The sequence below is a fragment of the Acomys minous genome, assembly GCF_964271855.1.
Source record: "Acomys minous genome assembly, chromosome: 1".
Lineage (NCBI taxonomy): Eukaryota > Metazoa > Chordata > Mammalia > Rodentia > Muridae > Acomys > Acomys minous.
The window spans coordinates 4446276-4461476 of record NC_140483.1 but is presented as its reverse complement, the minus strand read 5'-3'; the positions used below and the strand labels follow the sequence as shown (position 1 = coordinate 4461476).

Below are 15201 nucleotides of genomic sequence, written 5' to 3'. Positions count from 1 at the left end.
CTCCCCTCACCCCTCCCCCACCAGAATTCACCCTCATAATCACCCCGCCCCCTCCCTCCTACTGGACCCGACAGCTTTGAGGTAGAAAATCCCGGGGGCGCCCGCTGCCCTCTTGCGCGGAGGGTCTCCATCGCGGCCCCTGCCCGCTGGCGCCTCCGGGCGACAAAGAAAGTGAGGGTTGTCCGGGTGCCACCTCCCCCGGAAGAAACTGACCGGCGCTGGGGCCCGGCGGGCAGGCTGCGAAGGGACGGTGACGCTCACCCCTGCTTCTCATCCGATACCCCGGGGAGCTACCGGAGGACCCTCAAAGGCAGCACCCCGTCCTCACCCACCTGGGGTCTCCTCCCGTGGGTGGGTTTCGGGGCTGCCGCGGGACTCTGTGAAGAACCAGGTCCCTAGCGGAAAGCAATGACTTGGGTGGGATCCTGGACCCCGAGGTGTGGCGTGAGGGCGGGGAGAGGAGGAAGCAGGGGCGGGGTGGCAGCAGGGGGCGGGCCCGGGACCGGACGGGCCCCGCGGGGTAGGGAGGCGGGTGCCGGGGAGCCGGGAGAGCGGGAAGCGGCGGGGCGGGGCGGCAGGTGCGGGGATGCGGGCAGAGCGCAGGTAGCGGAGCCCCGCGTTCAGGGCGCCCCGTGTGGCGAGCGCGCGGCATGTCGCAAGGGCCCCCCGCGGGCAGCGTCTTGCAGAGGAGCGTGGCGGTGCCTGGGAACCAGCCGCAGGTAGTGGACGTTGGGGCCGGGTACGGGGAGGGGAGTGCAGCGCTCCACTTGTGTCCGGGCCCCGCACCCTGGGCGCGCGGGGGGGGGGGGTGGCGGAAGGGGGCGACACTTGGGTCCTCGCTGCCCGGACCGCTGCATCCTTGCCTACTGCTGGAGTGAGGGGGCCCGAGCTCCGATGCTGGGAATACAGCCCAAAGGGGCGGTTCGTCCCTGCATCCAACCTACTGGGAACGTGGGACCGGTCAGCCTGCCTGCGTGGGGTTGTATCTTTAGTGGGCAGACTCCACCCCCCAGCGTGGGTGGAAGCTCCTCGCCCCCATCCTATCTGCCCCCTTCTGCTGTCCCCAAGTTTCACAGCTGTACCCATTAGAAGCTGAGACAAAATCGAGACAGCTGTTGGGACAATTCTTGGCCGGCTAGTTAGTTGCTCTAGTAACAGACGTAGGTGGAGTGGCCTTGTACCATTTACTTCGACTCAGTTTCCCCGTCTATAAGATGGACCCTATAGCGTCTTCTGAGGATGTTTGCGCAGATTATGTGGCCTGTGGATCATTTGTGTCCGCATTCGAGGCTTCCGCTGCGTGGGAAGGTGTGAGCACCTGCGACAGGAGGTAAATCCAGTTTACAGCGACAGCTCCCAGAGGACAGGAGGCATGCTGCCCTTTGCCCTGAGACGCGTTGGCTTTGGAGAATAAGGAAGCACTAGTGGGGACCCAGTGAGGTCAGAATCTCAGGCCAGCCACCACACTTTTAGGGGCAGCTGTCCCCAGGGCCTAGCAGGGTTCTGAGTACATGGCAGGCTCCTGGTTAATATAGACATTGGAAGAGTGGGTGGATCTGTGAAGGTATAAAAGCTGATGTTCTTGTGTTTACTCCCCATGTCCCCCACGGACGCTCCACAGCTTGCTGAGGAGTGCTGGGTGTAGTGACACAGAGCTGGGGAGGACAGGAGACATGGGGAGGCACAGACAGGAGGCACATTTTGACGTCCTTCTGTGTTCTCCTGAACAGCGCCTCCGTCATGTGTGTCTAGACTTACCATGCTGGGCACTCATGGCTGACCACCTGAGTTTGTACAGCCGCCTGTGGTTTTTACCGTGGTTAGACATTGCACTCTAGGCAGCTTTTGGACTTAATCCTGAAGGATATTTGTTTTTCTCCCTTGATGGCTTTCATGCAGTTCTAGAAAGCAAACCCTTGGCACTGAGTAAGCACTCGCCGTGTGCATTTTTCTGCCTGCCCGCGTCATGCCACCTCATGAAGAACTTTGAGATGTTTGGTTAAGAACTTTCAAGACACATCACAAATTTGCATTTGGAATAACCCTGACCCCTGAGAGAAAATGTCAGCCAAGCATTGTTCAAGAGAGCATGTCATCGGTGTTCTAGAGTTTTCCTCGTATTGGTAGTTGTGTGGTTGCAATTAGTAATAAATGCGTAGTTATAGCCCGCGCGCAGTTTCAGAAGGACTCGCCAGTGTGCAGTAGTGTAAAGGCTGTGCACAGCAAGTCCCAGAGAGCAGGTACCCTGGTCTTCCCCACCCCTCAGATGAGCAGCGGCGCTGCAGCCCTTCCCGGCAAACGCCCTGTGGGGTAGAGGTTTTGTGAACGTTGGTGTGGGGACCAGCAGACCTGACTTCCACTTCCCACTCACCCCGTGCTGGCCGTGGTACCTGCAGGACTTCCCTAACCAGAGTTTCTTATTCCTTGGCTCTTAGTATTTTTGTTTTGTGGTCCTGGGTATGGGACTCAGGGCCTCACGTATCCCTCACAAATGTGCTGCCACCAAGCTGCTCCCTGGCCTCTTATTCCTCATTTTAAAACAACAGTTTCTCCTCACATTCCTCGGGATGGAGGATGGAGATTAACAAGACCGCAAAGCCCCAGCGCAGAATGGGTGCCACCTAACAAGGGCAATCAGCAGCCCACTGAGGCCGGCAGGGGACACTGTGGAGGGAGCTCCCTGAGTAAAGCCAAGAGAGTTTCACCTCGCCACATGTCACCCCCAGAGCCCTGAGGATGAGGACAGGAAGGTTCGAAGGAGAGAGAAAAACCGGGTTGCCGCTCAGAGAAGCCGGAGGAAGCAGACCCAGAAGGCTGACAAACTCCACGAGGTGAGACTGTGGTCAGGGGCAGGACCACAGGACAGCCATCCTCTGCTCTGGGGAGGGGGGCGTTGGTCACTACGACCGCCACCAGTTGTACATGTCTGATTCCGCTGGGTCTTTCCAGCCTACTGTTCTGCTTCTTTGTTCATGGGCCTCTTCCTTTCAGCACCAGCGCTCTGGGTGCTTCCCACGCTGCGTCTCCTCTCACTGTAGACTCAAGCAAGAGCTGTGTGGTGGCATACACTGTACTCCGCACCCAGGGAGGCGGATGCAGGAGGATACTCAATTTGAGGCTGGTTTGGACTGCAGAAAAACTGTCTCAAGAATTAACAGTGGGAAAAAAAAGAATTAACAGTGATTAATCGCTCCTGGAAAGTTACCTATTGTGTCAACAAAGCACTTAGTATGGTATAAAAAAAGAGAGAAAAAAAAGAATTAACAGTACGTGGTGGTGCATGCTTTTAATCCTAGCACAAACTCTGAGTTTGAGGCTAGCCTGGTGTACAAAGAGAGTTCCAGACAGCCAAGGCTATTACACAGAGAAACCCTGTCTTGAAAAACCAATGAATAAATAAATAAATAAATAAATAAATAAATAACAGCAACAGTGACAATAGTAAAATTAACGCTCCGGGGAAGCAGTTCCACAGACCGCTGGCATAGCACAAAGATGCCCTGTGTCTCAGTCTCAGTGCCACGCACATCAGGCACGATGGGGTGTGCCTGTAATCTCAACACTCAGGTGTAGAGGCAGAGAGTCATAAGGTCAAGCTCAACCTTGGCTTTATAGTGACTTTGAAGATAGCCTTGGCTACATGCAACCCCATCTTAAAGGAAAAATAAAAAATTAACAAAAGTACTGGAAGTAATAGAGCAAGTCTTTAATCCCAGCACTCTGGAGGCAGAGGCAAGAGCTCTGTCAGTCTCTGTCCGTTTGAGTCCAGCCTAGGCTACACTTCTAGGCCAGTCAGAGCTTTGTAATGAAACCTGGTCTCAAAAAAGAAAATAAATAAACGAACCTGGCTGAGGCAGGTCCTGAGAGGGTCAGGCGTTTAAGCCATTTTTGGCTACATAGTAAGTTTGATGCCAGCCTGGGCTCTATGAAAGCCTCTTTCAACCAAAATTGAAAATTGAAAAACGAAACAAAATAGATTTTTGTGCTTTTGATTCCTTTTCAAGTTCATCCAAAGAGAACGGCCCCGTAAGCTCATACATTAGGATGCTCAGTATGGAAGTCAGTGGGGTTGTGCCCTAAGGATTAAGAGGTGCGGCCTCTTTGAAGGAAGCCCACTGGGAGTGGGGCTTGGAGGTTTCAAAAGCCCCACTTAGCTCTCCGGATCTCTGCATTGTACCCGTGGGTCAGATGTGAAAATCTCAGCTACAGTTCCAGCGGCGTGCCTGCCGGCTGCCAAGCTTCCTAGCCTAGCCTCAGCCTGCTAGTGCCGTGATGGCAGGAGTGGACCACCACCCTTTACCCTCTTCCTTTCTCCCCACCCCTCCCTCCCCTCCTCCCCTCCCCCCTTCTCTGCCTGTTTTCTTAAATGTTGGTGTGGATTAAGGTGCTGTACTCCCGCCTTTTCATCTTGCCTGGGATGTTCCGCCCACCATCAGCACTTAGCAGTCCGCTCAGTACTTCCAGGCAGGCCCCGGGCTGCATGTCAGGATTTCTCCTTTTGCTCAGGTGTCCCCAGGGCTCTGCTGCAGGCTCCTCACGTGCACTTTTGAGACAGAATGTGGTCTCTTCGCCCTGAGACTTTCTCCTCTCACTATCTCCATGTGGTGGCTAATGGCGCCTAACCACCTTTCTTATCTCTCAAATCGGGAGCCTTTATCTGAGTCTATTTTCTCTATTGCTGAATACCACAGATTGGGTAGTTGATAAGGGGGAGACTATTTGGTTCAGGGTTCTGTAGGCTTAAGAGTCTCAAACTATGGAGCCACATCTGCTCAGTGTCTGCTCAGCACCCAGTTAGGCCCCTACGCTGTGGTGGGGGGCGAGATGGTCGGACAGCAAGCGAATCAGAGAACTTTCTTCCATAAGCAGCCACTCCCATTGTAACATGACCACCCATAGAACATCTGTGAGTCATCTCCCCAAGGTCCCCCGTCCCAGTGTTGCTGTTTGGGGGACCGTGTTTTCAGGCCAGCCAGTGGGGTGGGGCATATTTGGCCGTAAGCACTGCCATTTATGCCTGTGGTTCTGCGTTCACTGACCCGCAGTCCCTCAGCCGGGGCTGTCGTCGAGGGGCGGGTCCGGTGTCTCTGCTCTTAGCTGTTCAGGGATTGGTGTGCAGAGTTAAGGTCCAGTGCAGCACCCTCGTGCCGGCCAGCTCTCTCCTGCTTTCTTGCCATGAGTGTTTCCCCACAGCTGGCCAGGAGATCCAGGGGAGGGGAAAGGGTGCCTGAAAACGCCTCCACTGCAATCAGATCACCTTTAGACTGCACACACGCCAGAGCCCTGAGACTTGGGCTTAGAGACCCACCTCACGGCCAGAGGCTTTGCTGGAGGCAGGAGGGCTGAGGCTGGAGGCCATGGTCCCCACATGGGCTTCAGGGAGGGTCTTCTCAGTCTTCGTGAGATCTGTAAAACGTCCACAGAAGAACAGCAGTGCCCTTGCCTCCTTCCTTCTCTCTTTGTTGCTAAGGTCATGGTGTTTCTGGATTTGTGTAGCCACATAACCTCCTCAGAGGACCAAGGGCTTTCTGCTAGTGCCTAGTCCTGTATTCAGACCATGTGAGCCTACTGGACGGCTGGCTCCTCCCCTCTAGAATCTTCCAGTTCAGATTAGATGTATTGCCATTTGTTGGTTTTTGTTTTTTCAGGACAGGGCTTCTCTGTGTAGTCTTAGCTGTCCTGGACTCCCTTTGTAGACCATGCTGGCCTCGAACTCACAGCGATCCGCCTGCCTCTGCCTCCCGAGTGCTGGGATTAAAGGCATGCACCACCATTGTCCTGCCTTGTATTGCCATTTGTTAAGTCCTGAGCAACTGTACGCAGAGGTGACCAGGTTGTCTTCGACAAGACTTTGTCCTGCAGCAGCAACATCTAGTAGATCCATAAATACTTATTTCCTTGGGCAAAGCTTTGCTGTGGAGTCAGAGAGAAGAGACCCCATGTGTGTCCTTGGGGAGTGCAGGATTCATTTCCTACTGCTGCTGCTGCAAGGAATTCCAGCAACTCCATTACCCTCTATGCTGGCAGGGAGCCGTCCAAATGCATTCCACTGTAGATGTGGCTGCGGCCCCATGCTTTGGTCAGCTTCTAGGGAGCTCCATGCTCCTTGGTTTGTGGTCGTCCATCTCCAAAGCAACACTGGCCCCACTGTCAAGTCTCCTGTCTCCCTGCTGACCTAGGAATCCCCTGATGCCGCTGCCCTCACTTGGGTCACCGCCATCTCATGTTCCTTAGTCTCACCTGCGAAGTCCCTTTTGTTAAATAGGCTCCTGTGCACAAGTCCCAAAGACGAGGATGGAAGCATTTTTAGGGGCCAGGGTTCTTCCTGTCACAGAAGGTAGCAGATGCTCCTTATGAGTGCCAAGAAAGGGCACACAAAGGCTCATTCATCCCTTCTGTGTCTCGTGGCTGAACATGATAACCGAGTAAACCAGGAACTTAGGACTGGTGCTGCCCTTGTGCCCACCTTGTCCCTTGTAGAGCTAGAGGTGACCCGCTGACATGTCCTTCTGCGCAACATCTGTGGCCTGACAGCTGTGGCCTTCCTAGATCAGGCCAAATGGATCTGAAGCCAGTCCTCTCGGGGCAGGGTTGTTCTCTTCTTCACAGGGGCTAGAGGCACAGGTCAGGAAATCTCCCTGTGCGTCACAGGTGGGTAAGGACGGTGGCTGCACTTGCACACGGACCACAAAGCTGTGGCCCTGGCTTTACTCATTAGTTACACTCAAGGGTCACTGGTCACAAGGGGCACGAGGGAGTAAGAAACCGGCTTAGAAAAAGGAAAGGCAAAGAGGCTGTCAGCTACGGACCCAAAGGCACCCTGTGGGAAACCATCTCAGGTCACCTCCCTGCCTCCTTGCTTAGGATGCCATAGCTGTGGGGAGTCCATGTTTTATGGTGGGTAGGACACTAGGTGACCAGCTGCACCCTGGTGTCGAGGTGCTGGTGAAAAACAGTGTTGTCACTGAGATCCAGTGAGTGGGGCGCAGGCCACTTCACATGTCGCTGTAGCTCATGTTGGAGAGCCCTGGGGACCTGTGGAGCTCCTGAGTGGGAACCACACCTGATGAGAAACCAGCTGCAGGCTAGGAGGACAGCCACCTGGTAACTGGCTGCCTGATGTTGTGTGTGGGGTGGTCCATGACCTGGGCATTTCCTCGTCCTTACTCCCGAGTGCAGAGCAGAATCCTGAATGTCAAAGGCTGTGGCTTCTCTTCTAGGGACACCACAAAGGGGGGAGGGGGAAGTGTGTGGAACAAGACTGTTCAAAATGGCCCCTTCTCTCTTCTGTGTCCCTCGCTCGTTCCAGATGACGCAGTGGCCTCTCACCTTTGTGAGCTCCTTGGCACCTTCCGTCTTCCTGGCTGTTCACTGCCAAAGCCCGCGGCCTGTCCCTCATGATAGAATGGGCCGAGCTGAGGGAGAGCTGGGTTAGCTGACTGACTCCTGGGAATTTCCCTCAAGGTCGTGCCTGCCGACAGAGATGTGTGGTGGTGAGGGCGTGCTCAGTGTTCACACTTCTCTCTGCGCAGCGTTGGGCTGAGGCTGCAGATGGGAACCAAGATAAAGTCGCAGAGTGGCAGTGCCATGCCGAAAGGTGGCTTAGAAGTGGGTCAAGATTTGACCAGGCACCAAAGATGTCAGACTGAGAAAAAATTTTGAGTCAGACAAAGGTGGGAGCGATGCCAGCCTTGAAAGCCTTAAATGTCACAAACTGACAAATGACTTGGGCACTGCGACTGTGGTGAGTGCTGTCATATACCGAGTGTTCAGAGAGAACACTGGTGACAGGGCACATGCAGTTTAGGAGCTGATATGACACTGATTTGTACATCTCTTGCTGGTGACACCGTTTTTCTGGTCGGAACTGTCTTCGTACAAGGCTTAGGACAGGACCAGCTGTAGAGTCTTGAAATCTCGATTCTGGTAACTGCTGTGGGGAGCTAACTGGTGATGCTTGAGAGTTGGGGTTCATGACACTGGGGATGGGGTCCCAAGTCTCCAGGAAATGGCCACGTCCTCTGACGCCGCCACTCGCTCTTGTCCACTGTGTCACTCACTCTATTTGCCCTCATTTATGTCCTCAGCCTCACTGACCCTGACCTTAGAAACCCAAGACAAGACTCCTCATCCTCAGCATGACTGGCCTTATTGCTGTGGGCCCTGAAGGGTGTTGAGCAGGGAGCCTGGCCTTGCCCACTGGATACAAAAATACCTACCTACCACGTATCAGTGACACACCCTCAGGCCTTCTGGTCGAGGACACTGCTTCATTGCGTCTTTATTTACTGCATGCCATGTGGCATGTGCCATGCCATGTGTGTAATGGTCAGAGGGCACCTGCAGAAGTCAGTTGTCTCCTAACTTGCACCTGTAACTCACCAAGTTATAATGTGATGGCATCTTGTGTGACCCAGACTGGCATCAGACTCAGCCTGTGCTGAGGTTGATCTTGGATGTCTCTGTGTGGTGCTGGGGACCGAACCCAGGGCCCTGTGGGTGTGGAGAAAGCCCTCTACCAACTGAGGCCTACCTGCTATTTGTAGTGGTCCCGCCCTGCCACTCATAGTTTTGAGTCCTCTGCATTGAGAGTGTGACTGATAGTTGGGGGTTGTAGACACCCCAGTTCCTGCTGATGGTCTGTTAACCAAGGAGACCCAGTCCCCTGGGCAGCTAACTGACTTTGGATGAGAAAACACACCAGAGGGTGTCTGGAGATTAGCCAGTGACCTCCTGCTCTGCGGGCAGATGCTCTGCCGCCGAGCTGTAGTGGGACACCTCTGGCATAGCTAGGCCTCTCTCCTCGCTGAAAGGTGGTGACATCTTTTGCTCTTTGTCCCCACTTGTGTCCTGTGGCCTCCTCCACTCCTTCTGGGACCTCTTCTTTATACTATTAGTCCTGCCTGGATGTTTTTGCTGCTTCTCTTTTTATTTTTCCCTCCTATTCCACCAGATCAGTAAAAGTCCCTCAGCTGACTTAAGAATAAAACTTAAATCCCAGGAAAGAAAGTCCCTGTGGGTAAGGGGAAGGGACCAGTGGAGAGGTACGGGGACCGGGTGGGGGTGGGCAAGCATGGATAAGAGATGGGGTGCTTTCTGAGACCTGACTCTCTGGAGTTGTCAGATGAGGAGTTGTCAGATGACTCTGAGAACTTTCAGATCAATGGGCTGGGAAGTCTAGCACCTCAGGGTGGAGTCGGGCTGGAGGCAAAGCTCAGAAGCTCTGGGCACCTCACTGCAGACCCGGGAACCTCAGGAAGGTGGTGCAGAGCATAGAACCCAGTGAGTAGCTTCCTGGGGCTGCTCGCCTCTGCCCTCTGTCTCATGCACAAATGCGGGCCACCGTATCCGGACACCAGGACTTCAGTTGATCACACGGTCTAGAGGGGACCATGGGGAAGGCGAGAGAAGGCAGAACAGGGCCATTGCACGCTGAGGCCTGGCTGACCCAGGACAGCCTGCAGGAAGGAGGAAAGGAGAGGGTTCTGGAGAGGCCTTCCTGCATCAGCCTCTGCCTGAGTCCCTCTTGGGGCCCTGAAAGGGAGAAAGGTTCCTAGGGGTGGGAAGAAAAGTGACAGCATGCTGACTGGTTGCCAGCACACGGGTTGGACCACATGAGCTGGGTCTGAACTGGGCGGCATAAGCTCCTGGGGGCTCTGCATCTCTGATTTTTGGGGAGAGACATAACTTAATATAAGTGAGCTCCAATAGTGTACGTCTGAACAGAACTCAGATGAGAAATGTGAGCCCTGTGTGCATGTGATCAGGGAAGCCTTCCTGTGGGCAGTGAGGCCATGCTAGGCTCGCAGAGAAAAGGACAAAGGCAGATGAGGGAGAACTGCACAGGCCAGCTGAGGTGTGCGTGTGTCCTGGGGGTTTGTAAGGCTAGACTCCTTTAGTTACGTTTACTAGAAATGATTAGTTACAGATGGGAAACGAGGCTGGGCCCCCAGCTCAGGAAGTGCCCAGTGCTCCTGAGTCACAACCTGACCAAACAAATCAAACTAGGCATGGATGGATATGAGGGCACAACAGGATTTAGTCATTCTTAGCCTGCAGGGGGCCGCTGAAGGCGCGCTGCAGGCATCTACTGTTGGCCGTGTGCTGTAGACTTTGAAAATGCCTTGCATTACCTGGTCTTTAATCCCAGCACTCAGGGAGGCAGAGGCAGGCAGATCTCTGTGAGTTCGAGGCCAGCCTGGCCTACAAAGTGAGGTCCAGGACAAGCAAGGCTAAACAGAGAAACCCTGTCTTGGAAAAAAAGAAAAGAAAAGAAAAAAATGGAAAAAAGAAAGACAATGCCTTGGACTAGGAGAAAGAACTGCATGCTGAGCTGCTGCTGGGTGGCATGAAGTGGGACAGCAGCTGTCCGTTAGGTGACACAGTGGAGATTAAAAAACGAACAGGGTAGGGCTCAGTGGAGCTCGGCTTTCTGTGCACTCAGGGAAGTCTCCAATGGCTTTAGTCCATTTAGGAGGACAGTCCCTGCAGCAGGCCCCTGCAGCAGCCTCCTGCATGCTCCCAAGAGCCACACACCGCATGCTGGGAGTAACATTTTCTCAGTGAGTCTGGCAACTTGCAGTGCGTGCCAGGGCTGGTGGCCAGCAGGGCAGAGAGAGGGCCTAGCAGTCCTGGCACAAAGAACCCAGAGGCTCGGAGAACGTCCAAGGGTGGCGGGGATGGGTCTGTCAGCTATCATTTCAAGAACTGAGGTTGCACAGTACTGAGTTCATTCCGCGTGGCTTCATTAGGCAGAACCCAGCTCAATGGGCGGATGTGGAGGAGCGGAGATGTCAGTACAAAGAGGCTAGGGCATCGCAGGAACAGCAGGGACTGTCCCTAGAAGGTGGGGTGCCCAACCCAAGATGGGTGTATGAACTAGCCCCTGCATATGAGAAGTTCCTACGCAGTTTGGGGGCACAGCAGAGGAGCTCTCTGATCCCCTCCAGTTCTGAGCCTCTACGCCCTGATGTAGTAGAAGCTACGCAAGACTGAAGGAAGGGACAGTACATGCCCTTGCACTTATTAGCACAGCCGAAGACACGCTGGTCCAGGTGCAGTTCCGGATGCTGGGATGGCCATGAACTCACCAGGGACCTTCAAAAGGCAGGTCACTGTTGGAGATGAGGGCTGATGCAAATGGACAGGAGGGACCACTTTTGAGTGATGGGGATGTTGTGTGCATTAACACAGGTATATGCTTCCGTCACTGATCCCCGAATTAGACACTTAATATGCACTTGTTTCATGTAAATTATACTCCAGTAGTATTGGTTCAAAAAGGAAAGCCGTGCAATCAGGACCGTTTTATTCTCGAGGAAAGAGAAATCTGAGGGCCAGTGAGCGCAATGGTGAGCCAGCACCGTGGACATCTGTAGCCCTAGCTTGGGAGGCAGAAGAAGAGGACCACGAGCTTAAAGCTAGCCTGAGACGCACAGTGAGCTGGAAGCTAGCCTGGGATACAAAATGAGACCCTATCCCAAAATAAAACAAAGAACGAAGAGTCTCAAGTAGCCCAGGCTGGCCCTGCATTCTTTTGTTGTTGTTTGTTTGTTTTTTGTTTTTTGTTTTTGTTTTTTTTTTTTAGACACAGTCTCTCTGTGTTAGCCTTGGCTGTCCTGGACTTGCTTTGTAGACCAGGCTGGCCTCAAACTCACAGTGATCTGCTTGCCTCTGTCTCCCGAGCGCTGGGATTAAAGGCATGCGCCACCATGCCCGTCTGGCCCTGCATTCTTGACCCTCCTGCCTCTCCCTGAAGATCTGGACCACTGTCACATACCTCCACCCCCATCTCTGCCTGTCCTCTCTCTCGAACAGGAGTACGAGTGCCTGGAACAGGAGAACGCCGCGCTGCGCAGGGAGATTGTGAAGCTGAGGGAGGAGCTGCGCCACCTGGGCGAGGCTCTGAAGGACCATGAGAAGGTGTGCCCGCTCTTGCTGTGCCCCATGAACTTTGTGCAGGTCCGGCCAGACCCTGTGGCCAGCTGTCTGCCACGATGACACCCCAGCTCGCCATCCTTTGTCCAGCTCAGAACCTCAGTTTGCACACCAAAGTGTCCAGGGGTACCTGTGGCTGTGCCCCTCCAGGGAGCTCTGGGACCGGCCTGAGCTCAGTGTGGTGCTATGAGCCACCTGACTTCGAGCCCCAGAGCAGTGGGTCCAGAAGGCCCCAGCAGGAAGGCCACCTTTTGGAGTCACTCCTCACCCACTTCGGCAGCTAGCTGGTCCTGTCCTTAGGCAGGATCTTTTGGTCTAGAATTTGGATAATAAAGATAGTTGTGGAGTTTCCTTTGTCCATCTTCTTGGGATGGAGGGCACACAGAGTTCCTCCTCCACTGCAGGTAATTCTCTTTCCTGTTCATTCAGAAGCACCCTTGGCTACGGCAGAGCTTAAGACAGCGGGATTTCCTTTTCCACCAGGCCCCCACAAAATCTTTGACCCAGCTTGGTTCCAGCGGGTGAGCTGGCTGTGACTCACACCTGCCTCTTGCGTTTGTTTACCCAGCCTTCCATCTGGCACAGCTTAACCTCATTTCAGCCATAGATTCTGTTTGTTTGTTTTGGTTTTTGGTTTTTTAAAGACAGGGTTTCTCTGGGTCACTGTGGTTATCCTGGACTTGCTTTGTAGACCAGGCTGGCATCGAACTCATAGCGATCCTCCTGCCTCTGCCTCTCAATTGCTGGGACTAAAGGTGTGTGCCACCACCCTGGCTGTGTGTTTATTTATTTCTGAGACAAGATCTTACTCTGTAGCCCAGGCTGCCTTTGCCTTCTAAGTGCTGGGATTATACCTCACTAGTGGAATGTTTTTTCTTTTCTTTTCTATGTGTCGCTGAGTGCACATCTACACACCCAGAAACCAGCACTGTGACACTTTACTAGCAGGAGTCCTCAGAGGTTGGAAGAAGGTGTCCCTGGAGCTGGAGTTACAGGCAGTTGTGAGCTGCTCTGTGGGTGCTGGGAACCAACCTGGGTCCTGTGCAAGAGCAGCCAGTGCTTTTAACTGCTGAGCCATTTCTCCAGCCCTGAGACTTTTGTTCCTGTTGGGCCTCCCAAATGATGTTTGTTCATTCTGGAAGTCAGCATGGGACAAGCTACCCTCTTTGGGAAGATTCTTGCAGAAGTGCCAGAATCTCAAGTAAAGCTATGAGAAGGCCATAGGGAAAACATTTTTACATTTTCCCTGGGCCCTCAGTTTTGTGGAAGGTGGAGCCATATGTTTGTTTGTTTGTTTGTTTGTGTGTTTTTAGGGTTTCTCTGTGTAGCCCTGGGTTCTGGAACTCACAGAGCTCCACCTACCTCTGCCTCCTATGCTGCATGTGACACGGACACCGACATTACCGCTCAGCTAGATGGATCTTCTTATAAAGGGAACAAGAAGTGGGGACAGAAAGGAACGGGCTTTGTTGTCAGTGTAGATGCTAAAAAAGAAAAATGAAAGAGGAAAAAAGGGAAGAGAAAGAGGCCGCGCTGCTATGATCATGCAGCCAGGAAAATGCTCTCTGTGCCTAAGGACCTCACTTCCAGTGGAGAAAGCCAGGTGCCCTGGAGCACACGTGCAGACTCCCCACAGCTGAGGAGAGGCTCCTTGGCTAGCAATCGAGCAGTCTGGCTCAGTTGGTGAGTCCTGGGTTTAGTGGAAAGCCCTGTCTGGGGCATGGAAGCCAGTGAAAGAAGAAAAAGGGGAGAGGTAGTGAGCAATGGCAGAAATCATCCAATGTTACCTCTGCCCTCCATGACCATGCTCTACATGAATGTACATGTGCTAGTGCACACATACCGTACACACACACACACACACACACACACACACACACACACACACAGTAGGAAAGGAGAAAAAGCAGTAAGAGAAAAGAAAATAGACTGTAGCCCTTCAAGGCCAGCCTGGTCTACAAAGTGAGTCTAGGACAGCCAAGACTACACAGAAACCCTGTTTTGGAAGAGAGAGAGAGAGAGAGAGAGAGAGAGAGAGAGAGAGAGAGAGAGAGAGAGCGCTCTCTCGGTTGAGTCCCTCCGTAGGAGCTGGTCAGGGAAGGCTCCTAATAGTGGAGTCTAATGTGAAATGTGCTGGCAGGGACTGCTGTTGAGGACAGCCCATCTGTGAGGGGTGGACTAGGAGCCCTAGAGACAATCTACAAACTCTGTTGTTTCCTAAACATCCCAGATCCACCCACTTTGTTCCAATATGCAAATTGCTCTATCTGCTATCAACATCTTTATTCAAATTAGCTTCTGAACTCTTGAGATTTCCTCCCTTGCTTCAGGGTAAGGAGTTCTTTGATAAGCAAGGAACCCAGACAGGGTCAGCCAAGGTACTTGGGGATCAAACCCTCACTGAGAGAGCAGGGTAGGTAGCTCAGGCTCTCTGAAAAGCAGACCTCGGCTGTGAAGAACTGAAAGTCCTGTGTGGTGTCAGCAGCGATCACGTGTCTAGGAGATATGAGGGACAGGATAGTGGCCAAGGACAGGCGTCACCCTGCTGTCTTCTCTGTAGCTGTAGTAGAGGCATCTGCATGAGGCCTCAGGAGGGGCTCCTGGGCTTGGGGGAGGGGAGGCTGCTGAGCAGGGCCCCCAGAGCATAGAAAGTGTCAGAGAGGAGGAAGCTGGTCCCTCACACCCACACAGCCACACAACTTCCTGTCCGAAGTTCTGCAGCATTTTGCAGCAGCCTAGCCTTGAACAGCTGGGGTTTTCAGGGCTGAATTGGGCCCTAGCTTTGACCTGAAACCTTGTTGAGAACAGTGAGTCTACTGGACAGGAAGCCGAAAGGCTTGAAACCCCCTCGTCTTTCCCAGCGACAGGGTCTTTTTTCTGCAGCTCTGGGTGTGTTTACTGACAGGAAACTGTAGGCTCTGCCCCAGCTATGGCTAAGACACGGGGCAGCCCTGGCACTCAGCGATAAGTCTCCCTTCCCGCTGTACTCAGGAGGTCCTGGTGAGGTCATCCATGCCTCACCAGAGGACGTTTAAGAGAGAGGGGAGAGATGGGAAAGAGGGGGATGGGCAGAGGGAGGGAGATAGTGGTGATTCCAGGGTTCTGAACTTGGGGTGCTCCCTGGGGCCAAGGCACTGAAGCAGAATCCTCAGAAAGGCAGCACAACTTGAAGTGCTAGCCGGTCCAGGCCAGACTGTCAGCTGCGCGCCCATCTGGGAACCAGCGCGGACACTTTAACACTGCTGGTTTGACAGGGTCTAGAAT

General features: G+C 53.6%; 1 protein-coding gene across 1 annotated transcript; it reads left to right on the top strand.

Moving 5' to 3' along the window:
* The first annotated feature begins 543 nt into the window (after nt 1–543).
* On the top strand, nt 544–12705 carry BATF3 (basic leucine zipper ATF-like transcription factor 3). The gene is made up of 3 exons (XM_084775357.1): nt 544–719; nt 2727–2831; nt 11818–12705. The coding sequence occupies exons 1-3, from the start codon at nt 651–653 to the stop codon at nt 11998–12000; spliced, it is 357 nt and encodes a 118-aa protein (XP_084631483.1). The 5' UTR covers nt 544–650; the 3' UTR covers nt 12001–12705.
* Nucleotides 12706–15201: the final 2496 nt, after the last annotated feature.

Bases quoted from the DNA above. Each gene is read 5' to 3' on its own strand.
- BATF3 (XM_084775357.1), top strand. From the start codon at position 651: ATGTCGCAAGGGCCCCCCGCGGGCAGCGTCTTGCAGAGGAGCGTGGCG. The intron at 720-2,726 runs GTAGTGGACGTT...TGTCACCCCCAG, and splicing joins TGCCTGGGAACCAGCCGCAG to AGCCCTGAGGATGAGGACAG. The intron at 2,832-11,817 runs GTGAGACTGTGG...TCTCTCGAACAG, and splicing joins AGGCTGACAAACTCCACGAG to GAGTACGAGTGCCTGGAACA.